At 34.0% G+C, this 25,875-nt stretch overlaps 1 protein-coding gene across 1 annotated transcript; it reads right to left on the bottom strand.

The window, feature by feature from the left end:
* Positions 1 to 510: 510 nt before the first annotated feature.
* LOC134846420 (uncharacterized) lies at positions 511 to 21,950 on the bottom strand. Its single transcript, XM_063863769.1, has 3 exons — positions 21,831 to 21,950; positions 6,036 to 6,388; positions 511 to 739 (listed from the first exon to the last, which is right to left on the bottom strand). Exons 1-3 carry the CDS (start codon positions 21,850 to 21,852, stop codon positions 623 to 625), a joined length of 492 nt encoding a protein of 163 aa, XP_063719839.1. The 5' UTR covers positions 21,853 to 21,950; the 3' UTR covers positions 511 to 622.
* Positions 21,951 to 25,875: the final 3,925 nt, after the last annotated feature.

Genomic DNA, 25,875 nt, shown 5'->3' with positions numbered 1-25,875 from the left:
CAAGTCAACTACATGTCAAGCGCATCAAAAAAATTGTAATAACTTCATGTCAATAATTTTACACAATCAGATGAAATAAGGAGGTAGCAGATCAATAACTGAGGCACATATTTGGCAACTATCGTCAAATTAAGATTCACACTCTCATGCTCTTGGATTTCAAAAAAATTGAAAAATTCAATTGCTTCACCATTCACCAATTGAAGAACGCTTTAAAAATATTTGATATAGTTACGTGCTTCTCGCCAATTTCAAAAAATCTTTTTTTTTAAGTTTTCACGTAATTTTTTTACTAGAATATTTCAAAAAAAGATAGCTAAAAAATGATTTTCCGATAAGCTTAATGTAAACAAGCAAATTTAGTGCCGCGAAGGAAATTGGAATTCTAAAACTTCTGCTTAAAATTTAAATCTAAAATTTTGATAAACTTTCTACAGTCAAGTCAGGCATTTTGTTTCTGCGACAATTTTCTGCGAAAATAGAAAAAAAGATATTCGAGAGAAAACTGAATTATGTTGTGAAATAAATTTGAAATGGGACTGAATCGATAGAATGAGATAAGTGATGTTATAAGTTCCTCTCCCGACTCATTTTGCGTTGAATTGGCTAATTTTTGCTCTCTTTATCCCAGATTCAGATGGTGTTGCCAGTTGTCTTTGAAGCGCTTCGATTCTGTTTTTGCTTCCAACTCTGGATTTGAAGCAAAAGAAGATCCGCCTGGCGCAAAATATTTTCGGCTCTAAACACAACAGACAATGTTTATCGTATCCAATTAACAAGACACTGCAACCAATCGGCAATGCCTTAGCAGCACGCGGAGTCGATCTGGAGTATTTTAAATTTCCATTTGGGCAAAAAGTTCATTTTCCAAATTCCAATTTCATTTGTTTGCTTTAAAATAAGGATAATTTTAAACAATTTTAAATTCCTCTAAGCGGCTTTATATCGGTTTGATTTGATTCCGACAACAAGAAAAGGGATCACGTAACATTCCCCAAATCGTTGAGGTGGAGGATGTTAACTTGGTTCTGATTTCGAGTTCTGATTTCGAGCCAATTAAAAAAGATCATTTCAAACGCAGCGCGTAGCAAACTTAATTTAAACAAGACTGCTCGTATATCAACAAAGCGCTAAACCTTCCGCAGCCCCTTAATTAATGCCGAATAGTAAAAAGAAAATTTTGAAAAAGAATAAATTTTTGACAATATCAAAGATGAAGTGACACAATTGAGTCGTCCGAAATTAATACGACCAATTAGCTCGCCTCAATTCATTTTGGAACGATTTTAGTGTCCATGATAACTCGCCATGCATGAATAATTCGAGTTACGTTTTCAGGATTATAGATGGAATCTTCGGAGCGCTAATAAATTAGTCCAGAGTAGGGCCAAATGACATTTTCAAACTCAAAAAACTTTGCAAAAAATGATTAGAGATAAACTTTTTTAAATTAGATTTTAAGGAGTCGATATTTTCAATGGGGCATAAAATTTTTTTGTTAAAAACCATTATTTAATTGCCGAAAATTGATTCCGTGAAAATGCATACCAAGAATAAATAATAAAATATTTCGTTTTTCTTCGAAATTCGGAACATGAAATTGCTTTTGAATAGTTTACGTTCATCACTTTTCATCATATCAATAGACAGCTGGATAAAAAATATAGCAATTTTTGAAAGTTAATAAGACTGCTTATATATCAAGTCGACGCCCCGAATATTCTGACTGCACTTTACGACGAATTTAAAAAAATTTTGGTTAAAAACTGACAAATTAATCGAAAATTGTTTTTTCATTTCTTTTTAAATTTATCTTTACACGTTAATGTTAACTACAAAAAGATGTATTTAGCACCTTGTATCCTGAAAATACGACCAAAAAATTTCCTTCAATTCATTTTGAACGCATTGATCAGCCGCTTACGCGTGTTTTAAGAACGCAATGTATCGTGCGTTAATTATCCCAATTTGGGCAATTGAGCAATTTTCAAACCCCCATATCTTTACGAAAAATGATCAAAAATGAAATATATTTTTGAACTTGAGCTCATAAAAACAACATCTCTCAGTTGGTATGGAAAAATCCCGTCAAAAATTCTGAATTATGAAGTCGAAATTTGACTTAAGAAAACCACCTAAGCATAAATAATTCGCTTTTTTTCGAAAATTGGAACAACCAGTAGTTTTTTTGAAAGTTATCTCACACTCTTTTATAACTGACTGTGAAATGATTTTTCCTCCAACATTTTTCTTAATATCGATGATTGTCATTCTTTTGGAAACTTTCGGGCTCAACTCATGACTCAAGAGAAACGGTCTAGAAATGACAATTTTCAACTTTATGATGGGAACGATTTCCATATTCGACATTGTTTGTCGAAAAATGTCCACATTCGAATTTTCCGGACACTTTTTGCCTGTGTTCGAACTTATTCAACTTAAACAGACATCTTTTGACTTTTTTCAACTTTACCGAACAATAATTGATTTTTGCTTAACTTTGTTCGACTGTCACATAATGTCGAAATCCAAATGGATAATATGGATTATGTTTTACAGGGTAAAGCTTGCGATCCTTGATTCGAGTCTGCTCGAATAATGATTCGATCCATGATTGGACGTTGGTTCGACCGAAACCTTCGTTCAGTCGTGTCAGGTTGGGTCAAAAACCAGACATTATTCCACTATTTCTGTGAACATATGGGTCGAACATCTGAAACCGGGCTTTTTTGAAATAGGCTTTGTCGTGTTTGAAAAAATACAGGAGGGATTACATTGAAAATCACTCATCGCTCACGAGACAATGTAAAGTTCAAAAAACTTGAACTTTTATTCAAGAAATTATTCAATCTGATTGAATTTGGCAAAAAAAAAACTTTTTTCTAAGCTCACAATTGAGTAATTGTCCGATCAGTGCTTCAAGTTCATTCAAATAGTATTTTAAAATGTAGAAGGAACTTTTTAAAATTCCCATTGTTGAATGTTTGATTGATAAGAGGAAGTATTTGCGGGACAAATTACAGTTTTTAGCAACCCAGCTCAACAACAGATCGAAACGATAAATGGCATCGCCTTCAGCTGAAAATATGCCATTGAAAATAATGTAAAATCATTACTTTTGCAGACTTTTGGTAGTTTCCTGTTGAAGCTATGTACGCTAATCATCTTTCATAGGCCCACACTACGCTTCCGCCCAATAGATAAAACTCTCTTAGATAAATGCTATGCGAAGTTCGGCTATATGATTCTTTTTTCTGAGGTGAAGGTACAACAAAAGCCAACAAATAGGTATAACAAAAGCCAACAAATAGGTATAACAAAAGCCAACAAATAGACGCAATAAATTTAAGACAAGCTGTCAACTCTTATTAAGCTTTTCATCTACTTTTTTAAATTCAAAAATACTGATGCTGGATCAATAATACACACTAATTTAATGCCTTGGTATCTTACTCAGTATATTTTGTGCTATAATTTGTAACAGGTTAAAACAGTAGAACAGCTATATCAATAAAAAACGAAGACTCTCAGCTCGTTATCGAAAAATCAGACATTTTGAAACGAACATAATGTCCTAAAAAAAAGAAATGGATAAATCAAAAACTTTAACATCTGACAGAGAACCTCTGCAGTTGAATATTTAACTATCGAACAAAAACAGAGATTAAGAACTCGGGGCCAACAAATGTTTAAAAAGTATTTCGGAAATAAAACTATACTGAATTTGGTGCAAGTATGATAGTTGGATCCCTAAAATTAAAAGCCGACGCCTTGTTCTCAGGAATTCGACCCACTGTCGACCCAAAGGGTCCCCCTTGTACTGTTTTGAGAAACCCATTTTTGTGTGCGCTCATTCTCTATAACTAGGAAAACATTGGTTGACAACAATAAAGTTTTATTTGTATGTCGATAATCGGTAAGTAATCCCAAAAACTCAAATGAATTATGTTCATAAATTTACCAACAAGACTGCTCGTATCAGGGCGAAACCCTGAATCTTCCGACTGCCTTTTAAGGTTTATGGAGCAGTAATAACGTTTAAAAATTCAATGAAATAAAACCAAATAAAAAATTTTTTTCTAAAACTTGAATTTTTTAATGAAAATCATCCCCCCACACGCCATACAAAGTACAAAAGGATAGATTTCGCTCCTTGTAACAAACCAATTATAACTTGCCTATAAACTTCTTTTAACCAATTTGGAACAATTTTTAAGGCGGATTAACTCTCCGCTTACGCGTTAATAGCGCGAAATATATCGCGCGTTAAATGTCCCAAATTGGCCAAAATGGCTATCTTTAAACCCCCGTTACTTTACGAAAATTGATCACAGGTAAAATATCTTTTCAAGTTTGAGCTCAGGACAACAATACCTTTCGATTGATGTAGAAAAAAATCCGTCAAAAATTGCTAGTTAAAAAGTCGAAATTTGTCTGAAGAAAAAAAAACCCCACCCCGAGCACAAATATTCCGTCACTTTCGTATCGAAAGTCGGAACAATAACCTCCGACTTTGAAATAACTCGGCGCAATATAGCCAGAAGGGTACTACTATGATAAAGTGGTGCCTCCAAAAAGCAGCTATGATAGACAAGTCCCGCATGAATTTCGCTTGTTATAACTTTGAAACCTAATTTGTGTATAAATTATTCATTTCAAAAATCTCGCGAAGTATGCTGAGTCAGAAACCACTCAGATTTAAAATTGTTTAAGACTGCTCGTATCAGGGCGAAGCTATGAATGTTCCGACTGCCTTTTGAGGTTTCATGAGCAGTAATAACAAAAAAATATATAAAAAAATTATATGAATTTTTTTTTCTCTAAAATTTGACATTTTTTTTTAAATCATCCTTCCACACGCCATATAAAGTGCAAAAAGTTAAATTTCGCTCCTATTATTATATCAATTATGGCATATAAGCTTTCTCGAACCAATTTGGAACGATTTCTAAGACGGATTAAATCTCCGCTTATGCGATAATAGAGCGAAATATATCGCGCGTTAATTGTCCCAAATTGGCCAAAATGGCAATCTTTAAACCCCCATAATTTTACGACAAATGGTCACAGGTGAAATATATTTTCAAATGTAAGCTTAGGACAACAATAGCTTTCGAATGATATTTAAAAAAATCCGTCAAAAATGGCTAGTTAAAAAGTCGAAATTTTTCTGAAGAAAAAAAACCCACCCCCAGCACAAATATTCCGTTACTTTCGTATCGAAAGTCGGAACAATTACTACGTTCTTTATCTCAAGGAAATTGCTAGCTTCATTTTATATACTGTTTAACAACCAAACTTGGGACAACTTATTTGTCATCAAAATTCAACTTTGGCAATATTTTTTTGATTTTTTAACCTTTAAATGGCCAGGTGGGAGGTTTTAAAAAGCAACAAAACATTAAATTTGTTTGAAAATAATTTGCGACATCTTTGTAAATGGCGAAATTGTAATTATTAAACATTTGAGAGCTCTAGGTATCTTATTCTCAGAGGACTTGGTCATTTTCAAGGGACCACTCTATCATAGTAGTACCGCCACAAGAACCAGTAATGTCGTTGAGATAAATTGTTTTTTTTTGACGGCCAGCCTCCATCAAGGCTGAACCGAATTAGAGCGAAAAAACGGTTAATGTTTTCAAATAGGATGATAACATCTTTTTTAGTATGTTAAAACATGTGCAGGTTGGGGACTCGAACCTACGCCGGACTGGTAAGCTAACAGTCGGACCCTAAATCGGCGACAAAATGTACTAAATTTAAGCGGGAAGCGCACGCCGAAAAAACGCGATTATTTAGTCAACATTTTCCGAAAAGTGCCTAAAACGCTTTTTTGGCCTGTTTATTCAAAATTTTGCCTTTTCGATTTTTTTTGAAAATCCGCCCCTCCCGAGAAAATCCTAGATTCTAGATTCGCCCCTTCCTTGATGTAAATGGAAAATAAGTATCATGCCCTAATTCCTATTTGAAAATAAAGAATTCTTCTACACTAACAAACAATTTCAAAAATTGATAAAAAATGAACTGAAGTTTACCAAGGGTGTCCGTGGAAAAAGTGATGTGTAGTCATCGTCACGTGATCCTTCCAGAGGGTCCATCCAGGCACCAAAATTGTCCCCCAGTTGAAGCCCTGCTGGAACTACGAGAAATCGAGGCAACTCAAACCCCTCGCGCTCCCTTAACGACGACGTCTGGGGTAGTTTATTTTCCGGGTCCCAGGGTGTGATATGTCTGGGTGCGAGCAGGGTCCGGTCGTAGTTGTTGTTGTTATTGTTGTTAAATTTGTTGGACCAGCCGGACCGGCCAGAGGCTGCGGAACTTCTAGCCACCACGGCTGTGGGTGTAACAAGGAGAACTAACAGCGCATAGATGCATCTGTGTGTGGTGCCTGAAAAAAAACAAGGAATATCAAAACGAGCCATATGGTGGATGTTGCAATGAAAGCAGTTGCCCAAACTAAGTTCCAGGCATGTTTACTAAATCATGACTACACTTATCAAAAATTTGACCACAAATCAAGTCTCAGAATAACCATACTGCTACAAATTGTGTTTTCTAAAACGAAAAGTTTTATACAATTAAATTAAAACTGTTGTATCTTCAAATTTTGTTTTGAAATTTGTCGAGAATCCTAGAGGTCTCCCAAATCACTAGAAAAAAAAACAGGCTGAAAGGACGTTTTTACGCAGTTTTGTAAGGTTTAAAGGAAACATTTTTTTCCTGGCGACCTGCAGAAATCCCTTTTGACAACAAATAAAGGAATTTGACTCCAACCTTGACCAAAGATTTTTTCTTTAAAATTTGTTCCAAGGGCGCCGGTTCCTTTGTAGCAGTTATCAAACAAAATGTTGAGATGTGAGAAGATCTAAGTTGTAAAATGAGTCCAACTGGTAACGGTAAATCGCCCTTAATTCAGCCCTATTTGTCCCAAATTACCTTTCTCATGTCAACACTAGCTATATAATTTCACTACAGCGATACCCGCATTGGAGCTTTATGAATAAAAATTGATTACAATTGATTTTCAAAGTCAGTGTCCACAAAAGTGAAAAAAGTTGATTATAATCAATTAAAACTAGACTTACTAATATTAATATTTTTCGAGGCAGCAAAATCCATTTTAAATCCATTATAATCAATTTTTTTCTCACTTTTGTGGACATGGCAATAAAACCGACAAGTTCAGGTGCGTAGGTTTGTTGATGTGCGGGCGGGGGGTTAGGGTTAGGGTTAGGGCTTTTTAATTAGTATTTTACATGGTTTTTTTTGTTTTAAAATTTTTTTGGTGCTTTGAACTGTTGTACTTCATTCTCATATTGTTAGCGGTGAATGAAATCATTTCTCCCATTATTTTCTTCAAATAACTCCTTACAGATTTGAAGTTTTTCACTTTGCACTTGACTCTGCGTGTGTGTTAGTGTATTTATTTGTGCCGGGAGTGGGGAAAAAATTAAGACCATTTATCCACGAAGGAAAGGACCAACATACGAGCTGTGCAGCTCATCACGGAGAACCGCTGTTGTGCCCCTGCTTAAGATCTAAGTACATGCAATTTTTTTCCGGACTGGGTAAGGTTGCCTCACACTCAAGCAACGAGCACAGATCATGTGGGATCTCGAATATCCGACCTTTCCATTGAGAGGCGGTGACGTAACCATTTCACCGTCGCTCCTCCAACAACAAAAATAGAAATAAATTGTAAATTTTGATTTTTTTTTTGAAATTTTTTTTTCAAATATTATCAAAAAAATCTACTGACCAATGCTTAAAAGATATACGGAATTTTAAGCTGAGTTTTGGTCACTGCACTTTTCTTTTATGATAGTTTAGTCGCTTGTTGGTCGTGTAATAAGCAACAATCTAAGATGAAATACTATTAATGCTCGTATCAGGGCTAAGTACTAATTTTTCTTTTTGTACATTCAATTTTTTATTTTTTTTTCAAATAATCAAAAAGAGACTTTTTTCTTTTAAAATGTTTCCACAACCCCCCTGTAAAGTGTAAAGTGGTGTATGATTGGACCAGTTAGCTAATCTCAAATCAAATTGAATTGATTTCTGACTGAACTTTGTACGCGTCAAAAAAAACTTAAGCGAAATTTCTCTCAAACTAATTATCCATTTTCTCAACCTCTATATTTCACAAACAATTGTTTTGAATGATTTTTTTTGAGCTCAACGCAATGATATTTGTCAGATCGCACCAAAACTCTAAAATTGGTTTAAGTAAAAAATCGAAAGTATCGTAGCTGAAAACCAGGCAAGCATATGTATTCCATCCCTTTCGCTGAAGTTAAGAACAAAAATACAAAATCGTGTTTGATTTCGTTGACAACCAATAGGTTCATACTGCATGCCCATAAGAGTCTGGTTTTTTATTCTGTGTTTTATATATCTACATGTTATACATAGTTAATTTTTTTTTGCAGTTCACCCAGACTAAAAAATTGGTTATTAGCTTGCCCGGTTTACTTTTGCAAAGGGATGTATGCAGGCAACCACGCATCTTTACAGGCGTCAAATGGAAAAACCTAGTCAGTCCAATAGTCCACTACCTTAAATATCTCTTGCGAAAAACCGTTCTTCACGCAGTTTTCAATGATACTACCCGAGCAGCAATTATTGTTCCGACTTTTATCAAGGAAAATGACAGAAAATTTCTTGGGGTAGTTTTTTCTCCAAACAAATTTCGACCTTTTTACTAGCTTTGTCCGGCGGATTTTTTTTACATCAGCCGAAAAGTATTCTTGCTTTCAGCTCACTTTAAAAAAGATATTTTATATGTGAGTGTTTTTCATAAAGTTTGGCTAATTTGGGGCTCAAAGATCGCTAATTTTGCCTATATAAATATCCCAAATCCCAGTTGTAAGTTTGTATAAGCTCTACATTTTGATTGTTGAGATGCTCCAGTAAGATGTTTACTGTTTGAATGATAAATCGACAGTGATGGCTGTTCAAATGATAGAAGAGTCAAATTAAAGGAAAATTTCATCCATTAGACTCATCTAAAATCATAAAAAATTCTTACGGGCGGAAAAATTTGTGCCATAAACCAAAAAAATATATATTAAAAAAAATACTTTACACTTTACCCAATACTTAACACGTCCAGCAAAAAAAAACAAAGAAGTTATTATTGATTCCCAGTGGCCCAGAGGTTGTAGTTTGAAAGTATATTGGTTTTATAGTCTAAAAAAGAGTCGCGGTGTTGTCGGAAAAAAGGTTGCGATACAGCTGAAACATGATGAACCGCGGCGTAGTCTGAAAAAAACTCGCAATAAACTGGGCATATAATTGCGAAACAAGTAGCTTAAACCACGGATTTTGCAGTCATCGTCTTAAACAGGAGTTCGAAAGTAAGCATAGTTGTTTTTAAGTACTTGATATTGTTATGATAAAGCCTGAGTTTTCAGAAAGAAGGGGAAAAATATTTTGTTTTATGAGAAGTTTAGCAAATTTTTTTATTATAAGCCAAGTGATGCCTAATGGTATAGCAAAAACCTTTTAATGGTTAGTATGCTTTAAAATGCATGAATAATTATAATATTTAAATTTTGTAGCAATTACAAAATATATCAACCCAGAGAATTACACCAGTCGTAGTAAATTTTTCATTGGTCGCGCTCAATTTTTCTGCGGCCGTCTCTGTATCGGATAGTTTTTGTTTAGTAGGGTCATTTGCGGATATTTTTTTAAAAGATGAAACTGTCGCTGACCTATGTTCCGATTCAAAATTTATGGAAATACCTACTTTTGGTTTGGCAGCTTAAAATTACAGAGTTTTTGGGCGACAATCTTGATATAACAAAATTCGATTGAGATATTTGTCTCATAGAAACTCAACTTTAGCCCGGGTTTGGCAAAATCTTTGAGGTTTTTGAATACTCAATTTTGATTATTCAAAGTTCTTTTTCTAGCAATTGCTATCACTCGGAAAGACATGTTACCGATGGCATTGAATTTGATATATTCTTCAAAAAACATGAAAAAAATAAGACTCCTTGTACTTGTCTGAGACGACCTGGTTGTTCCGACTCCCCTTTAAGGTCTAAAAGTTGTCTTCGTTTTTTAGAATCATCCTCCAACAGGTTTATAGTTGCCTTATAACTAGAATAACTAGCATCACAAAATTCAATTTGGAACCGTTTTTGAGATAGTGTAAGTCGACGTTTACGCGTTAAAAGCGCGAAATACATCGCGCGTTCATCATTCTTAATGGCCAATTTAGCCAGTTTCAAACCATCATAATTTTGGGGAAAATGATCACAGGTTGAATAATCGCTGTTGAAGTTTGAGCTCAAGTCACTTACAGCTTTAAGATAAAGTAAAATCTACCTTCAAAAATGAATCCAATCGAAATTGATCCGTTCAATAAAGTACCCCGAGCAGGGGCGGATCTAGTGTTTTCTCGATTGGGGGTGGTTTTTTCAGGTTTTCAAAAAATTTAACAATTTTTTTTTAGTTCGACTAAAATGGTTTTCAGAGATCTCCTAATTCACTATACAGACTCTTTATAAATCACGGTTTCGGATAAAATTAAAAAAACAAAAACAAGCCTAAAACGATTTTAAGTCTTCTTTGGAAATAGTTTGAACACAAAAAATAGGACTTTTTCAAAATACATATAAATTGGCACCAAAAATGTTCATAGAAAAACTTTAGAGTCGAATAGCAAAAACAAAAGGACAAACAGTGGGATCCTTTGGTGGTCAAGGGTTCAAGTTTATGACCACCCTATCCTCTTTATCAGCTCATAAACTTTTTTGAAATTTTTTCTAAAATCATCCCATACATAGCGTGTGGGGAATGATTCTCGGAAAAAATCAAAGCGATGAATTTCGCATATATCAAAGTTGTAAGTAGACCAAAAAACATGACTCAACTCAATTTGCAACAATTTCTAAGACGTAATAAATAGCCATTTATGCTGTAGTAGCACGAAACATATCGCTCATCAATAATCCCAAATTGGCAATTTTTATTCCTCCAAAATTTTATGAAAAATGATCACAAGTGAGAGTTTTTTTTTAACAAATGAACTCAGGACAACAATAGCTTTTGGCTGATTTAAAGAAATTAGTTTATTTTTACACAGTAGAGGTCTTATGTTTTCTTGGAGCTGAAGTTAAACTAGAGCATTGGATTTGCATATCTGGACTATTGAAACGCATCTTCAATTTTCGCCAGTAAATTTTTGCATGAAGCAAGTCCTTCCAGGTGTTGGTTCTCACTAGGAGTAACTCTCTGCTGTTTCGAGTTGGAAGAGAGAAACATAAAGGAAACATGCGCACAAAGTTTCAAACCTCTCAAGTTTGCTATAGTTTTTATCTTCTACACGTTGGGCTGGGCTAAGATTTGGATTTTGCCTCCTATAATTTTTTTGTCTCGCACAATCTGAATTGCATGGAAAAACGTTTATCATAAAATTCCATCTAAGGAAAAATGCTTGCCATGTGAGTTTCATACAATTTCATAGTTCTATGGAATGTATGGAATTGTATGATGAACTTTTTTCCATAGTATTAAACTGTAGAATAATCAGTTTTGCTTTTGTTGTCAACCCGGGTGATTAGCATTTTAGCTGGCTTAGATGGTTATTACTTTGGTTGGCCCTAATTTATTGTTGTAAACGATGATTAACTGCAATTTAATGAGCTCCAAATAAAAAAATTGATTTTTGATCTTATAACACCCGCTACACAACTACCCACCTACAGATCAATGACGCCTAAAAACCCGCAAAAAAGTGCCTAGTTACACTTACAGTATAAACATATTTGTCAATAATATCAAAGACAAAAGCACCGAAACACACCTTCCAATTAACCAGATGATATATAATTTGTTTTTATAAATTTCGTTGTTAATTTGAAATTATATGTTCGTTGCTCAACAGAAAACTGCCTAGAGAAGCAAACAAAAAATAAACTCAAAATATAAACTTTGAGCCAATAGAAAAAATGCTTTGCGTTTCAAAGGATCTGTGATCCTGAAAAACAAATATGTTTTGGCGTAGTTCTAACAAAGTTATATAATTTATTAATGAGAATAAACATTTCGAGGTGCAACAAATCAACTCAGCACGATCTCCTCTGAACAATTTTTGAAGATAATAAGAAGATAAAAAGGTACCTTATAGCAAAACACTTACTTCTAACTTGCCCAGAAAATGAATCATATCAAACACATATTCAGAACCAGCATTTTATGAAATGTTTTCTCTTTCATTTCTTTTTGAAAGTTTCATCAATCATATAAAAAGCGAACACTATTACATAGACCTTAGAAGGCAGTCGTAACGTTCAGGGTTTCGTCTGAGTTGCGCAGTTTTTTTTTGTTTCTATGCCAGTCGTGAGTCAAAGTTCGGAAGTTAGTTTGACTCTCAACCAGGCAAATGGCAAATATGCGAAGACTGCAAGTTTTTTTAAAACATCTCATTTTGCGCAAAAGAATTCATTGTACGGCATTGTTCTTTAGAACTTCTAAAGAGTTGTCAATAGCTGTCAAAAGTTGTTCAGAATTGTCAAAAGAAATGTCAATGTTCATATTGTTTTTAGAAAGGGCGCAAAATTAATTGGAAAAAAAAGGAATATCAAGGATGTTTTGTTGAATTAGGTCATGACTAGTACTTTTTCCATCACTCTTATTGTAGAATTGGTGATTCTACTGTATTACATGCTATAGAAACTTGAGTGTAAAATTGGTAATTCATGGTTGAAAATTTCGAAAATTGATTTCAACGTAAACCAACTGTATGAACTTGTAGCAATGAAATTCAGTGATAGATAAGCTTAGTTTGAGAGCAAACAATCGTAATCGGACTCTGCACCTTGAATTTGACCTCTAGGGCGAAGAATTGGAAAAAAGATGAAAGCGCTAAAAATCTGGAAACCCCCCCCCCCCCCGGATTGGGAACCACCGGTCCGATCCTTATGAAAATTGGTGGGTGACTAATAGAGATGATTTTAGCCGGTCATGCAAATTTTCAGACCCCTGGGACCCCTGGGGGGCGAGTGATAATGATTTCCGAAAATGCAATTAGCACTTTTTGTAAACCGGTAACTAATGGTCAGAATGACTTCATATTGCAATATGTTGTAGCCCTAGACGAGGGAAGTTCACCACCGGGATTTTTGAACGCATCCGGTTATTACTTCCGGTTTAACGCCCTATGTAAACAAAACCCCCTTTTTGTTATTTCTCGACCCCTGATGATGCTAGGAGGCTGAAACTTGGGGGGATGATAGGTTTGCGGAAGACCTATAATGTATCAATGTTTGGACCCAATCCGGCAGCTACGTCGGAAGCTATTAGCACGTGAAAATTAAATAAGGCTATTAACACCTGATAGTGATAATTGACTTGTGATTTTAAGGCACCAATGTGAAGGGGGGCCCAACCCAGTAGGGGGACATCTAGTGATCCAATCCTCTCCGGAACTTCCTATGGGGTGCAAATGGCAATTTTAGGGAAAAGTGTTAATTGACCCAATATTTTCGAAAATATGGGAAGGGATGGTCCGATATGAATGAAACTTTTTGAGAATGATCTCCCATCGGAATTAAGACGTTTGGACGCGTTTGACCTCAATTGACCTCGGATGACCTCTAAGAGGTCATTTGGCATTTTAGACCCCAAGACCCCGGAAACCCCTGAAAAGTAATAAATTAGCATTGTAAGGACCCGTAAAGGGGTACCTACCCACCTGGGGGGTAAGGGGAGGCCCTAAATTGAGAGTTTTTAGTTCTGACCTTTGTACGCGAGCGAAAGTGATTTTCTGTAATTAGCAAACATTGAGTCAGCTTAACCCACTCCACTTGGACTTTCGATAAAAACGACAAACAAGTAAAAATACAGCCCCGTACAAAAATTGGGAACATCTATGGGGGAAAATGGGAATTTCGGGGTGAAGATTTTATGAACAGCCCTAGCATATTAAATAAATTCTTGTGGTGTTTTTTCGGATCCAAAGGGACACGGGGAAGGGAATTACCCAGCCCTTGGACTTAGGGGAATAAAATTAAAATGACCAAAATGGAAACTTTTCAAGTATCACGGAAGTTAAGTTACCGGTTGAGTGAGAACTACCCAATTCATAGGAAAGGGAAAAAGTTAGGAAGAACTAAAATAAAATCATGCAAGGGTTCATTTGTCAAATACGATTGGGAGCTGATTTTGTAGTTGAACCCAATGTTTGCTCAGTATGTCCTGATTAACTAAGTGGCACCCCGATATTTAATTAAAGCTGACCTAATGGTTGATTCAGCTGACAAGTCCTGAGTGGCAGCTAGTTAAGTGAATAATATTTAATTAAAGCTGACCTAATGGTTGATTCAGCTGTTAAGTCCTGAGTGACCGCTAGTTAAGTAAATGTTAGTAGCGATAGGGAACAGTACAACCACCGAACCGGACCAGAACAATTGATACTGAGATAGAGTATAGTTGGTTCTCAGTTAGAGAGAACAGTGATAACTACGATTGAAAATAGTTGGTTCTCAGTTAAGTTAGAGAACAATTTGGGCTACGAGTTAAGGTAGTCGCTTTATTCTCAAAGTAAAGTGGGAACAAGTTGGAAGACTTGTTAACGTGATTTAGTTAGTTAGTGGATATTAGTTAGGCTATCTAGAGGATAGTGGGATCGTTGTTGAACGATCGATATTGAAAGAAGTTCTCGAGGAGACCGTTAGTTAGTTAGTTAATAGTAAGGCGTGAATTGAACTGCAGGGAGCAGGGGGTTAAATAATAGTAATCGCGGACCCATTCCATTGACTGAACGATTGATTTATATTCCAGCCATTTATAGGCTACTCTGTATTTGGTTATATTTATTTCTTAATTCAGTCTTATTATTGGAATTGTTGTTGCGATCGACTATTGATTGACGAGTGAGATACAGTCGGAAGAGCACAGATCACGGGGCAAGCAGCATAGTAAGATACAGAGTAGCCAACCACCAAATCAACCCTTTTGGGATTGTAAACAGTACCGGGAATTGGTTGCCCCACTGACCCCAGTACTAAAGGGAACATATTGCGGCGGTGCGAAGGACAATAACGAGTGAGAGAAGCCGGCCTAGAGATATTGTGAATTCCCCCAAGTTTACACTTCTTGTAAAGTTTGCGCAATCACTTCAATATATTTCGAAAACGCTGTGGAATTTTTGATCGCGTTTTAAATTTCAATTCAAATATCTAAATTTGAGGGCAGAATTCATACATTATCTTTGGTGTATCTTGTTAATAATTTTAAAAAAGATTTACTATCATAGAAAATATTAATTTTAGCAGTCAACTTTTCAGCGCAAACAAGTAAATATACTCAAAAGTATAAATTTAACTGGAAGTTTTGAGACAATATTTCAATCTGCTGTATTACTACCGTAATTTGGCGCAGAGAGTTCCTATATACAAACAAACGTCTAGTAGTGTATATAAACAGGATCATTAATTTTAAACTCCAGAATAGGGGAAAAAATTCCTCTTTTTATAAAAAATTGGTTAATAATCAATTGAAAAATTATCGTTCTCATATACCGAGGTTATACAAAAATAGGAAATCAAAAACGCTAAAGCAATTGGTCGAAAATTTAAGAAAAGGTGTGCCTTGGATGCGCTATTGGAAGCTCTCGACAGTGCAATGAGGTTTAAAAAAAATTGTAAATTCTTTAAACAAACTGTTCATGAAAACTTTTATGGAAGTTTTCTAGCGGCGTTCGAATACGAATGCTCGTTCTGAATATTAAAAAAATTGTTGAAGATTTCAAAAAACAAAAAACCTAAGAAGCAAAAACTTAAGTAGACTAAATTTCATGCCCCAGCTCAAATGGTAACTAATTCTAACGCGGATCAAGTCTACGCTTACGCATTGATAGCACAAACTTACGGATTGATCGCTTGTTGATTTTTTCAAACTGACCTTTACAATAAATGAAGCCCCATAATTTTGCAAAAAATCACAGATGGAAAGATTTAAGCTTTGTTGAGCTCAAAATAAAACCTTCCAGATAATATAAAAGTAAATTCTGTAAAAAAATTCTGCTCAAAAATTCGAATTTTTTTCTGAAGAAAAAACCATTAAGAGAGCACAAATATTCCGTCACTCTCCTCCTAAGTCGGAACAACAAACCTTGCAATTGTCCAATCGGAGCTTATTCATCAAATTTAATTTTGGCAATAACACACAATATTCCAAAGGCCGTGGAAAACCTCGATGAAAAGAAAACAAAATGCATGTAATTTTTCTTAAAATTGGTCAAAATTGATTTGTTGTTTCTTGGCGAAAAGAAATTTTCATTTTTCTTAGTTTTCTTGTCCAACTTTCCCAAGTTTAGCTCGTTTAGCGTTTCGGTAGATGTGATAATATGTTTTAGTCAACCAGAGAAAGTCAACGAAATATCTGATTGTTTACCACCGAAATTATCATGCCTGAATCCGAAGCTCCTCAACACTTTCGGTGATCGAATTAACATGTAGCTGTTAACTACTTTAAGTTTTTTTTGGATTCTTTTTTCGTAAGAATGTTGGAGCAGTTTGTCTTAGCTTGCTACAAGTTACTTTTATCGCTATCGTATTATCTCCAGAAATTGTTTAGAGGAGACCGTGTTTAGTTGTTTTGTCATTAAACTAAGTAATATTATTAAATAATTCAACTTTTTGTCAAACAATTTAATATTTTGTCGACCTTTTTTTTTTTAGTTTGAGAAAATCCTAGATCCGCCCCTTGTTGAAATATGTATTTTTTTAAAGTTTAGACCAGGGCAATAATAACTTTTGAATGATATTAAGAAAAAGTCTGTCAAAAATGGCTAGATAAAAAGTCGAAAACTGTCTAGAGAAAAACACCCCGAGCACAATAGAAGTCGTAACAATAAAAGTCGAAACAATAAAAACTGAACTTCCAATAAATAGTTTTGACTTAGTTGCCACTCACTATACACCTACATCAAACTAAAAATATTAAAAATAGCTTTATACACCTACAGCATAAAAAACATTGATGATAGACAGAAAAAAACACCAAATTACACCTACCAATTTTTCAAATTGCACAAATAATTGTACTTCGTTATTAATTTTATCAAAACGTCAAACATAGTCCAGAGGCTACGAGTGTTCATCATGATTTTTAAAATAGAATATTATAGGAAGCCATTTTTAATTAGTTAAAATACAGCTAAGTAAAAAAGCCCAATGTTTCTATGGATGCTCGATCCCTGAAAAATTATGTTGCTTTTGGCTGAAAGTTATTTTATTATTGCCACTACATAGTTTAATAGTGCGATTGCAATGCTATGCCTTCTTCGGGCGATGATTAAGCAAGTCAAAACAACAACGCCAAATCTCCTTTTTCTAAGCTCGAAACAAGTTCTGCAGATATATAAGCGGGCAAATCTTACCGACTCTAAAACAACCAGTCGATGAATTTTTGACTTGAAAAATGATTGGCATAAAATTATACCGTTTTTTCAACTGCTTCCTGTTTCTTATTGCATTACCGGCTAGTGCATCATAGAGATGAAAGATGAAAACAATGACTTGTCACAACATGATTTTGCTCAGCAGCATCTTATTCAGTTTCGCTCTTGCTCCATTCAAAGCAGCTCAATTTCTCAATATGCAATTTTAAAAAAGAAAGACACATTGATTAGTGCATTTCTCCATCAACTCGCAAAAAGTGGCAAATAACAATGATCTGCACTGATTTTTTTCTGCAACGTCACATCCAAGGAAGTTTGCAGTAGACAAATTGCGGAATCAAATTGAAGGAAACCCCGCATTCGGATTGAAGATAAAAAAAAATCCAGAGTCGAGAACAACTGGTACGAGCAATTCCAGTTTTTGTGAACAAACTCATTAAAAAAAACTTGCACCCCACCCTATTGTTCCGACTTTTGAAGAAAGTGACAGCTCTAGTGGTTTTTCCCAGACAATTTTTGAATCTTTATTCAGCAATTTTTGGCCATATTTTTAATTCCATTCGAAAGATTTTGCTGTTCCGAGCACAAACTCAAAAAGATATTTTGCATGTAATCATTTTCTGTAAAATTATGGGTTTTGAAAGAGAGAAAAGAGAGAGAAAGAGAGAGACAATAGATAGCAATTCATTTTTTGAGTGCACAAAAAATTTTCAGAAAAGCTGAAAATGCTCGCTCCAGTTGTTCTCGACTCTGAACGAATAAAAAAAAATCTTTCTTTAAATCTGTGGAGATTTAATCTGTCTTAAAAATCATTCCAATAATTCCTCAGAAATCGTTCAAGCAGGCCGTTAGCCATAAATGCTGAGTTACCAGGAGTGAAACCTATTCTTTTGTACTTAAGATAGTGTGGAGAGATGATTTTTTTTAATTTCAAAAACAAAAAATTTTGAAAATTTTATCAATATTTTTAAAGCAAACACTGCTCCTTAGACATTGAAAGGCAGTCGGAACATTCAGGACTTCGAGGTGTTAAGAGAAGCCTTGATTGTTTCAACGACGATTTCTTTTTATCTTGTTTCACTTTTTTTCAGTCCTTAGTTTTTAAAAGCGTATCATAAGCTCTAGGTCAAGATTGAACAAAAACCATGCTACGAAACTCGTCCCTCATTTTTTATTCGATTACTAAAGTTTATAACTACAAAATTTTCCATTGCAAACAAGACTGCTCGTATCAGGGCGAAACCCTGAATGTTCCAATTGCCTTTTAAGGTCTATGGAGCAGTAATAACATGATTTTTTCTGGACTTAAAATTTTTGTGAAAATCATCCCCCCACATGCTATATACAAAACAAAATGATAGATTTCGTGTCCCGACTTGCCCTCATTGCTCCGACTGCTTTTCAAGGTCCATAGATCAGTAATAACAAGAAAAAACAAATCTAATAAAAACAAAATGTTTTTTTTTTTTTTAAATTGGGGGTTTTTTGTATCCCAACTTGTATCCCGACACGCCATATCAAGTACAAAGTGATAGGTTTCGCTTCCATTAACAAATCAATTTGGCAAATACGCTTCCTTTAACCAATTTGGAACGATTTTTAAGACGGATTAATTCTCCGCCTACGCCTTAATAGCGCAAAATTTATCGCGCGTTAATTGTCCCAAATTGGCCAAAATGGCAATCTTTAAAATCTTGTAGCTTAACAAGTGAAATATCTTTTCACATTTAAATTCAAGACACCAACAGCAATACTTTTTGAATGATAGATAAAAAAAATCCGTCAAAAATGGCTAGTTAAAAAGTCAAAATTTGTCTGAAGAAAAAAAGCCATATGGAGCATAATTTTTCTCGATCCCTGAAAAATTATGTTGCTTTTGGCTGAAAGTTATTTTATTATTGCCACTACATAGTTTAATAGTGCGATTGCAATGCTATGCCTTCTTCGGGCGATGATTAAGCAAGTCAAAACAACAACGCCAAATCTCCTTTTTCTAAGCTCGAAACAAGTTCTGCAGATATATAAGCGGGCAAATCTTACCGACTCTAAAACAACCAGTCGATGAATTTTTGACTTGAAAAATGATTGGCATAAAATTATACCGTTTTTTCAACTGCTTGGAGCATAATTTTTCTGTTACTTTTGTTAGGAAATTCGGAACAATAATTCGAATACTAATGAAATAATAGGAAAAAAGGAACAATGAAACTAATAAAGCCAAAAGTTGTAGAAATTTCAAGCTTATTTATTTGTTTTATTGGAATTGTCCGAGCATATATTTGAAGGAAAGATATCAGGCGTTCTTAGGCTTGGAATATTAGAAAAAAAAAGAAATTATGCGGCAGTTTGAAGTAAATTCTGAAAAAAAACAAAGGAAGCGCTTGTACGATGGCTAAGTAAGGAACGCTTCATCAGCGTTTAAGTGGGCGTTAAATGTTTTGTCAAGAAAACTTCACCAAAAATTCACCATTAATTTTTATTTTTGCTATGATCAAGATACATAAAACCTTAAAAGCACTTATAATTTGACACAAAGCATGACAAAAAGGGTCATATTTAAACCCTTCTAAAATTTACCAAAGATAATCGCATCTATTTTTTAACTTGAATTCAGGTAGTTAATATTTTCATTAGGTTTATAAAATGTGTCCGTTGAAAAATGGTATTTTGATAGTCGAAACTGGTCCAAATAAAAAACCACTGCAGCATATATAACCCGTTGCTTTTTTCGAATACTAAAACAACCAGAAATTCAATTTAGGTAGGTGATTTAAATTAAATTTATCAATTCTGGCTTTTCAGAAACACATATTGTTCCGACGGAAGAAAATAACGGAATATTTGAGCTCGGGGTGTTTTTTTTTTCAGACATAGTCGACTTTTTATCTGGCCATTTTTGATAGAGTTTTTAAATATCATTCAAAGGGTATTGCTGTCTTGAGCCAAACTTGGAAAAATTTTTCATATAAGATCATGTTCCGTAAATTTATGAGGGTTTAAAAATTGCCATTTTGGCCAATTTGGGACAATTAACGCGCGATATATTTCGCGCTATCAAGCGGAGATTTAATCCGTCTTAGAAGTTTCTCCAGGTTGGTTCAAAGAAGCTTAGTTGTCATAATTGATTTGTTACCAGGAGCAAAATTTATCACTTTGTATATTATATGGCGTGTGGGGGGATGATTTTCACAAATCTCAAATTCAAATTTTTTTTCAATTTTTTTTTTCAAATTCAAATTTTAATTTTTATATTTTTCTTTTTGGAACGATTTTGTTGAGCAAGAAAATTCGCCATGTATAAATAGCTCGCAATACGCTCTCAGCAATATGAATAAATTCTTCCAAGCGCGGGTAATTCAGTCCAGAATTTGTCCAATTTGGCCATTTTCAAACCTCCAGAACTTACAAAAAATAATTGGAATTAAAATGTTTTTTTTTAACATTTGAACTCAGGAAGTTGATACCTTCAATGGGGTATAATTTTTTGTCGAAAACTATTATTTCGATGGGCGAAAATTGACTGATTAAAAAAAACCCGAGCATAAATATCTTCGAAAGTCGGAACAATAATTCGTCGGGAAAAATTTTTACCTTTTTAAACAAAAAAGAAAATCGATATTTTGAAGTGATTTGAATTACCAAAAGATGAAGAGAAAAATGTACGGGACTGTTTTAAGCAGAGTGACGCTTTGAATGATGTTCCGACCACCACTTCTGAAGTAAATCCCCACACCCCCAAAAGAAATTATATTTTTGCGCTTGATACCGTATTGATAAATTCCAATAGCTTGCCTTTTAAAGAAGTTTTCTAGCCTTAAGCAATTCACGTCTTGCGTGTTAGTAGAACAATATCTAGCGCGTTTAGTGTCCCCAATTGATCAAATAGGCAACTTTTAATGCCCATATTTTTTCAAAACAAGTCTCAGATGAAATATTTGTTAGATTTGAAGCTCAAGATATAAAAACCTTTTTCAAAATATGCTAATTGTTTATTCCTAAAAATAAAAAATTGTCTGAAGAAAAAAAACAGCTAGAACTTAAATTTTCGGTCATTTCGTTCTAAAGCCGGACCAATGAAAAACATCAAAATATAAAAATGAGTGCAATGGAGGCGAACTCCGACATCATGACAAACGTGGGCTTGAATTTTGATAAGAAAAAAATGAGCGAGATAAGAAGTTGGTTGCTGCAACCACTAAATATCTAAACTAATCAAGATAAGAGATGATATCTAGCAATTAGTTTACTTAGACGAAGTTTTTGTTGATTTAATTATTCAAATTTTTCAGAGGTTTTTCAGAATACCAGGCTCGAACCTACGTGAAATGACTTTTCTTGGGAAGATGTTTTAATTCATGCGCTCGAAAGATGAACAATTCATTCGGATTGCCTAATTTATTGACAAAACTCCTACCTTTTTCAGCAAAGTAGCCCATCGTTATTTTGAAATGCTAGTTGACACAAAAATTGAAGGAAAATTGAAAAAAATCTGGTTGTAAATATTTCAAATCTCAGAAATTAATGGAATGGGAGGGGAACTCTATTAATACGGGAAAAAATGTCTTTTGTTTGAAGTATTAACTCGTGTTTGTTTATTTAGAAAAATCGAAATGCACCTCTTATGGATGCTTTTGTTTCGAACAAAGTAGTCAAAATCTGTATTGGAGTAAAGCTTCAAATATTTACGAGAAAACTCACAAAAATTGAAAAAGTCCACACTAGAAAGATAATTCCTGTGTATGTTGCATATAATATTTCTGAATTATTGTTTTATCGGAAAAACAAGCCGCAAAACTGCCTCGTATGTTTCAAAGCAGGACTTAATCAAGAGATTTATAAATTGAAAGCTATGCTGCAAGTCCTTTGTACAAACTTCTGATGATGGAGCCACCATTTTAGTTAAAATTTGAATTAAGCAAATTGAAAAAAAAAACAGTCAAAAGAGCTAATAAAAATCTTTTTTTTTCTCCAAAAGTTTCTTTTAAATTGTATCTTAATGGGTTATTTTTCAACGCCAAGTTTACACAAACAAAAGAAAAAAATTTAAAATATTTTCTGAAGATTTCATTTATAAAACAAGACTGTTCATATCAGTGCATAAACTTGAACGTTCTGAAATCCCCTTAATTGATGCTGAAGAAAACGTTTTTATGCTGAATAAAACGTTTTTTGGCAAAGAAAACTTTGATAATAACTAAATTTTGAGCTTCCTTTGTTTTTTCTTGCGCAACAGTCAAATTGTAATAGCGCATGATAGATATTTTAGTCGCATATCGCATAGGTATTTAACGTGAGCAATAAGCACGCCTCAAATCAATTGGAATTGAATTTAAGCGCTTGATAAATCGCCAAGATTGAACAACTTGCGCAAGGGCTTTTTTTGTCGCCTTCGTTAAACTCTCAAAGCGCAATTATTTTAGCTAAAACATAGCCAAACTGGCATTTTTCAAGCTCACATAATATGCCCCAAATGTTTGCCAGTAAAACATATTTTTATATTGGAATTCGGGGAACCAGTATTTTTTTTGGAGTATGAAAGTATTTAGCTGAAACTATTATTTCAATAGCTAAAATTGGTCTAATAAACTAATCATCCTAAACATATATATTCCGTAACAATTTTTGAAGTTCGCAATGAAAAATTTTCGTATCAGGACAAAACTAGGATTGTTTGAACTGCCTTTCAAATGTCTTTTTTTAACTGACAATCTTTTTTCAACTGTCTTTCAATTCTTTTCGTTCCAAAAAATGAATGTTTAAAAAAATTGAAGTTTACTTTCAGATTTTTTTGTTAGATCTTCACCTCCACACGATTTGTAAGAAAACAAGGCTGCTCGTATCAGGGCGAAGCCCTGAATGTTCCGACTGCCTTTTAAGGTTTATGGAGCAGCAGTAAAAGCATAAAAAAATAAAATGAAATAAAATAAAAAGAAAATTTTTTCTAAAATTTGAAACTTTTTCGATGAAAATCATCCCCCCACACGCCATATAAAGTACAAAAAGAGAGATTTCGTTCCTTGTAACAAATCAATTATGGCAAATAAGCTTTGTTCAATCAATTTGGAACGATTTATAAGACGGATTAAATCTCCGCTTACGCGTTAATAGCGCGAATTACATCGCGCGTTAATTGTCCGAAATTGGTCAAAATGGCCAAAATGGCAATCTTTAAACCCTCATAACTCTACGAAAAATGATCACAGGTGAAATATCTTTTCAAATTTAAGCTCAGGACAACAATACCTTTTGAATGATATAAAAAAATTCCATCTAAAATGGCTAGTTAAAAAGTCGAAATTTGTCTGAAGAAAAAAAAACCCACCCCGAGCACAAATATTCCGTTACTTTCGTATCGAAAGTCGGAACAAAAAACGATGTGTTTCGCGTCTAGTGACTTGCTAAAGAGCTACTCTCTCCAAGCATTTTATAACGCCTACGTAAGATACATAGCACTGGTTTAATTAACAAAATTTGCTAAAGTTGATAAAGTTGCAAAAACATACCAATTATATTCGAGTTCAAGATATTGATAGTTTTCAGGTGGTATAAAAATATCCGTCAAAATGGCTAATTATTTTAAAATTCATCAAAAAACTACACAGAGATTAAATTTGCCCCCAACCTCTTTCAAAAGACGGAACAAAAACTTGTTTTATGTGTATTTCAGAAATATGAGCTCATTGAACCAAGTGGTGGAGATCGCATCGAAACAAAATCTGTTGTGAATCTTAACAAAATAAACGATCATTCAACTTTACTAGTGAGATAAAGGTTTGGGCTCTGAATCGAAGCTTCCTTATTTAACATTTAATAAGGTTGTGGCAATTTCAAATTTTTACTTTCTAAACCATTTTAAGAACCCTTTTGGACAACATTCACATAAAGTTTCACAAAAAATTTAATTTGACCGACTGCAAATGATCTACCTTCTCTGAAAAACTCAAATTTTTAATTGGAATTTCAACGGTAATCTCAGTTACTTTTTTGGACCATTTTCATTTGGACCTTCAAGCCAGTTTTTACCATTTGATCAACTTTTTCTGCGATTCTAAACTTTTTTTTTCGTCTCAGCTCAGTTTTTAAAAATGATCAGGCGACGTAAAACATTTCATATGGGATGATTGAGTTGTTCAGTCTGAAACAGTCTGAAATTTTATCTCAATTCTGTTTATTTTTTTATACAGTTTTAAAAAGTTACGATAGTAGAGAAAATCAAATGCAAACTCAGGTTTTTATAACCAGCCTATTCGTAACAAGCTTAATTTAAGGAAACACTTGAAAATGTTCTCAGATCTTTTAGAAAAAAAATATATCGATCGACAGCAAATAATCTAAATTACCCTCTCTAAAAGTCTTAATATTCGATTTAAAACACCTGCCAATTTGTGAGTCTCAAAAATCCCGTTTTCACCAGCTGTTTAAAATCTGTGCTCCTTGTAAATTATCAGAAGCAACAGAGCTGAGAAAAATTGTCACCGAATTTTACAATTTTCTCGTTTAAACTGCTTAAAATCGCATGAGCATTCCTGTCGAATCCGCTTGTGATTAAAAATGATAAATCTGCAACTTTGTCGAATCCGCTAGTGATTACAAACGGTGAGCAGAGCTGGTATTTCAAACCATAAAGTGAGAGTTTCAAAAGTTAGTTCAAATCATTTGCAGTTTAATGATATAAAATATTTGATAATAATATTAGCAAAATTAGTCAAAATTGTTTTTAAAATAAGGCATTTCAGAGAAAAAATTTGGTGCCATTACGAGGCCAAACTGTGCATTCTCTGCATTTTAAGCGGAATCCGTAACAGGACATATCGTTCTTGCAACATTGCTACTTTTCTTGTACCGCTCAACATTGTACATTTTGGGACATATTTGAAGACTTGTCTGTGGAATCCAGGAACATACAGTCACAAAATTGTGCTCCTATCCAGTGCACAGTTTGGCCTCGTAATGGCTGTTGCGTTTAAATTTGTCAACTAATATATTAAAATCGTTGAAAAATTGCAGACCCATTAAAACCTGGCAAGTTCTTCAAATTAAAACTTGAGAATGTCAAAGAGGGTAGTTCAAATCATTTGCTGTCGATCGAGATAAAAATTTTTTTGAAAAGTTTATTAAATATAGTCCAAATTTGCCCTTAAAAAAGGCATATTAGAAAGTAAAAAGTTTGATTTTAATTTTCCCACAAGTGTATAGTCTTAATTGTTTCATGAGAAGCGTTTGAGTTTGTCACCCTCATTGACCAAAATTTATTTGTATTGGGTGAAAAAGTGCATTTTTGGACAAATTAACTGCAATTTTACGTTTTGTTTTTGGACACAAGTAACTTTGAAATCTTTACGCCGATTGACCGCAAAAAATTTGAACGTCTTGAAGTCTCAATTATTCTTACTATTTTGGGTCAGAAATTGTCAGTGGTCCCAATTTGTAATAGTTTTTATATGGGACTGAACACTTTT

The sequence above is a fragment of the Symsagittifera roscoffensis genome, chromosome 5 (assembly GCF_963678635.1).
Source record: "Symsagittifera roscoffensis chromosome 5, txSymRosc1.1, whole genome shotgun sequence".
Taxonomy (NCBI): domain Eukaryota; kingdom Metazoa; phylum Xenacoelomorpha; order Acoela; family Convolutidae; genus Symsagittifera; species Symsagittifera roscoffensis.
The sequence above is the reverse complement of the archived record's forward strand: the minus strand, read 5'-3'. Positions and strand labels throughout refer to the sequence as shown.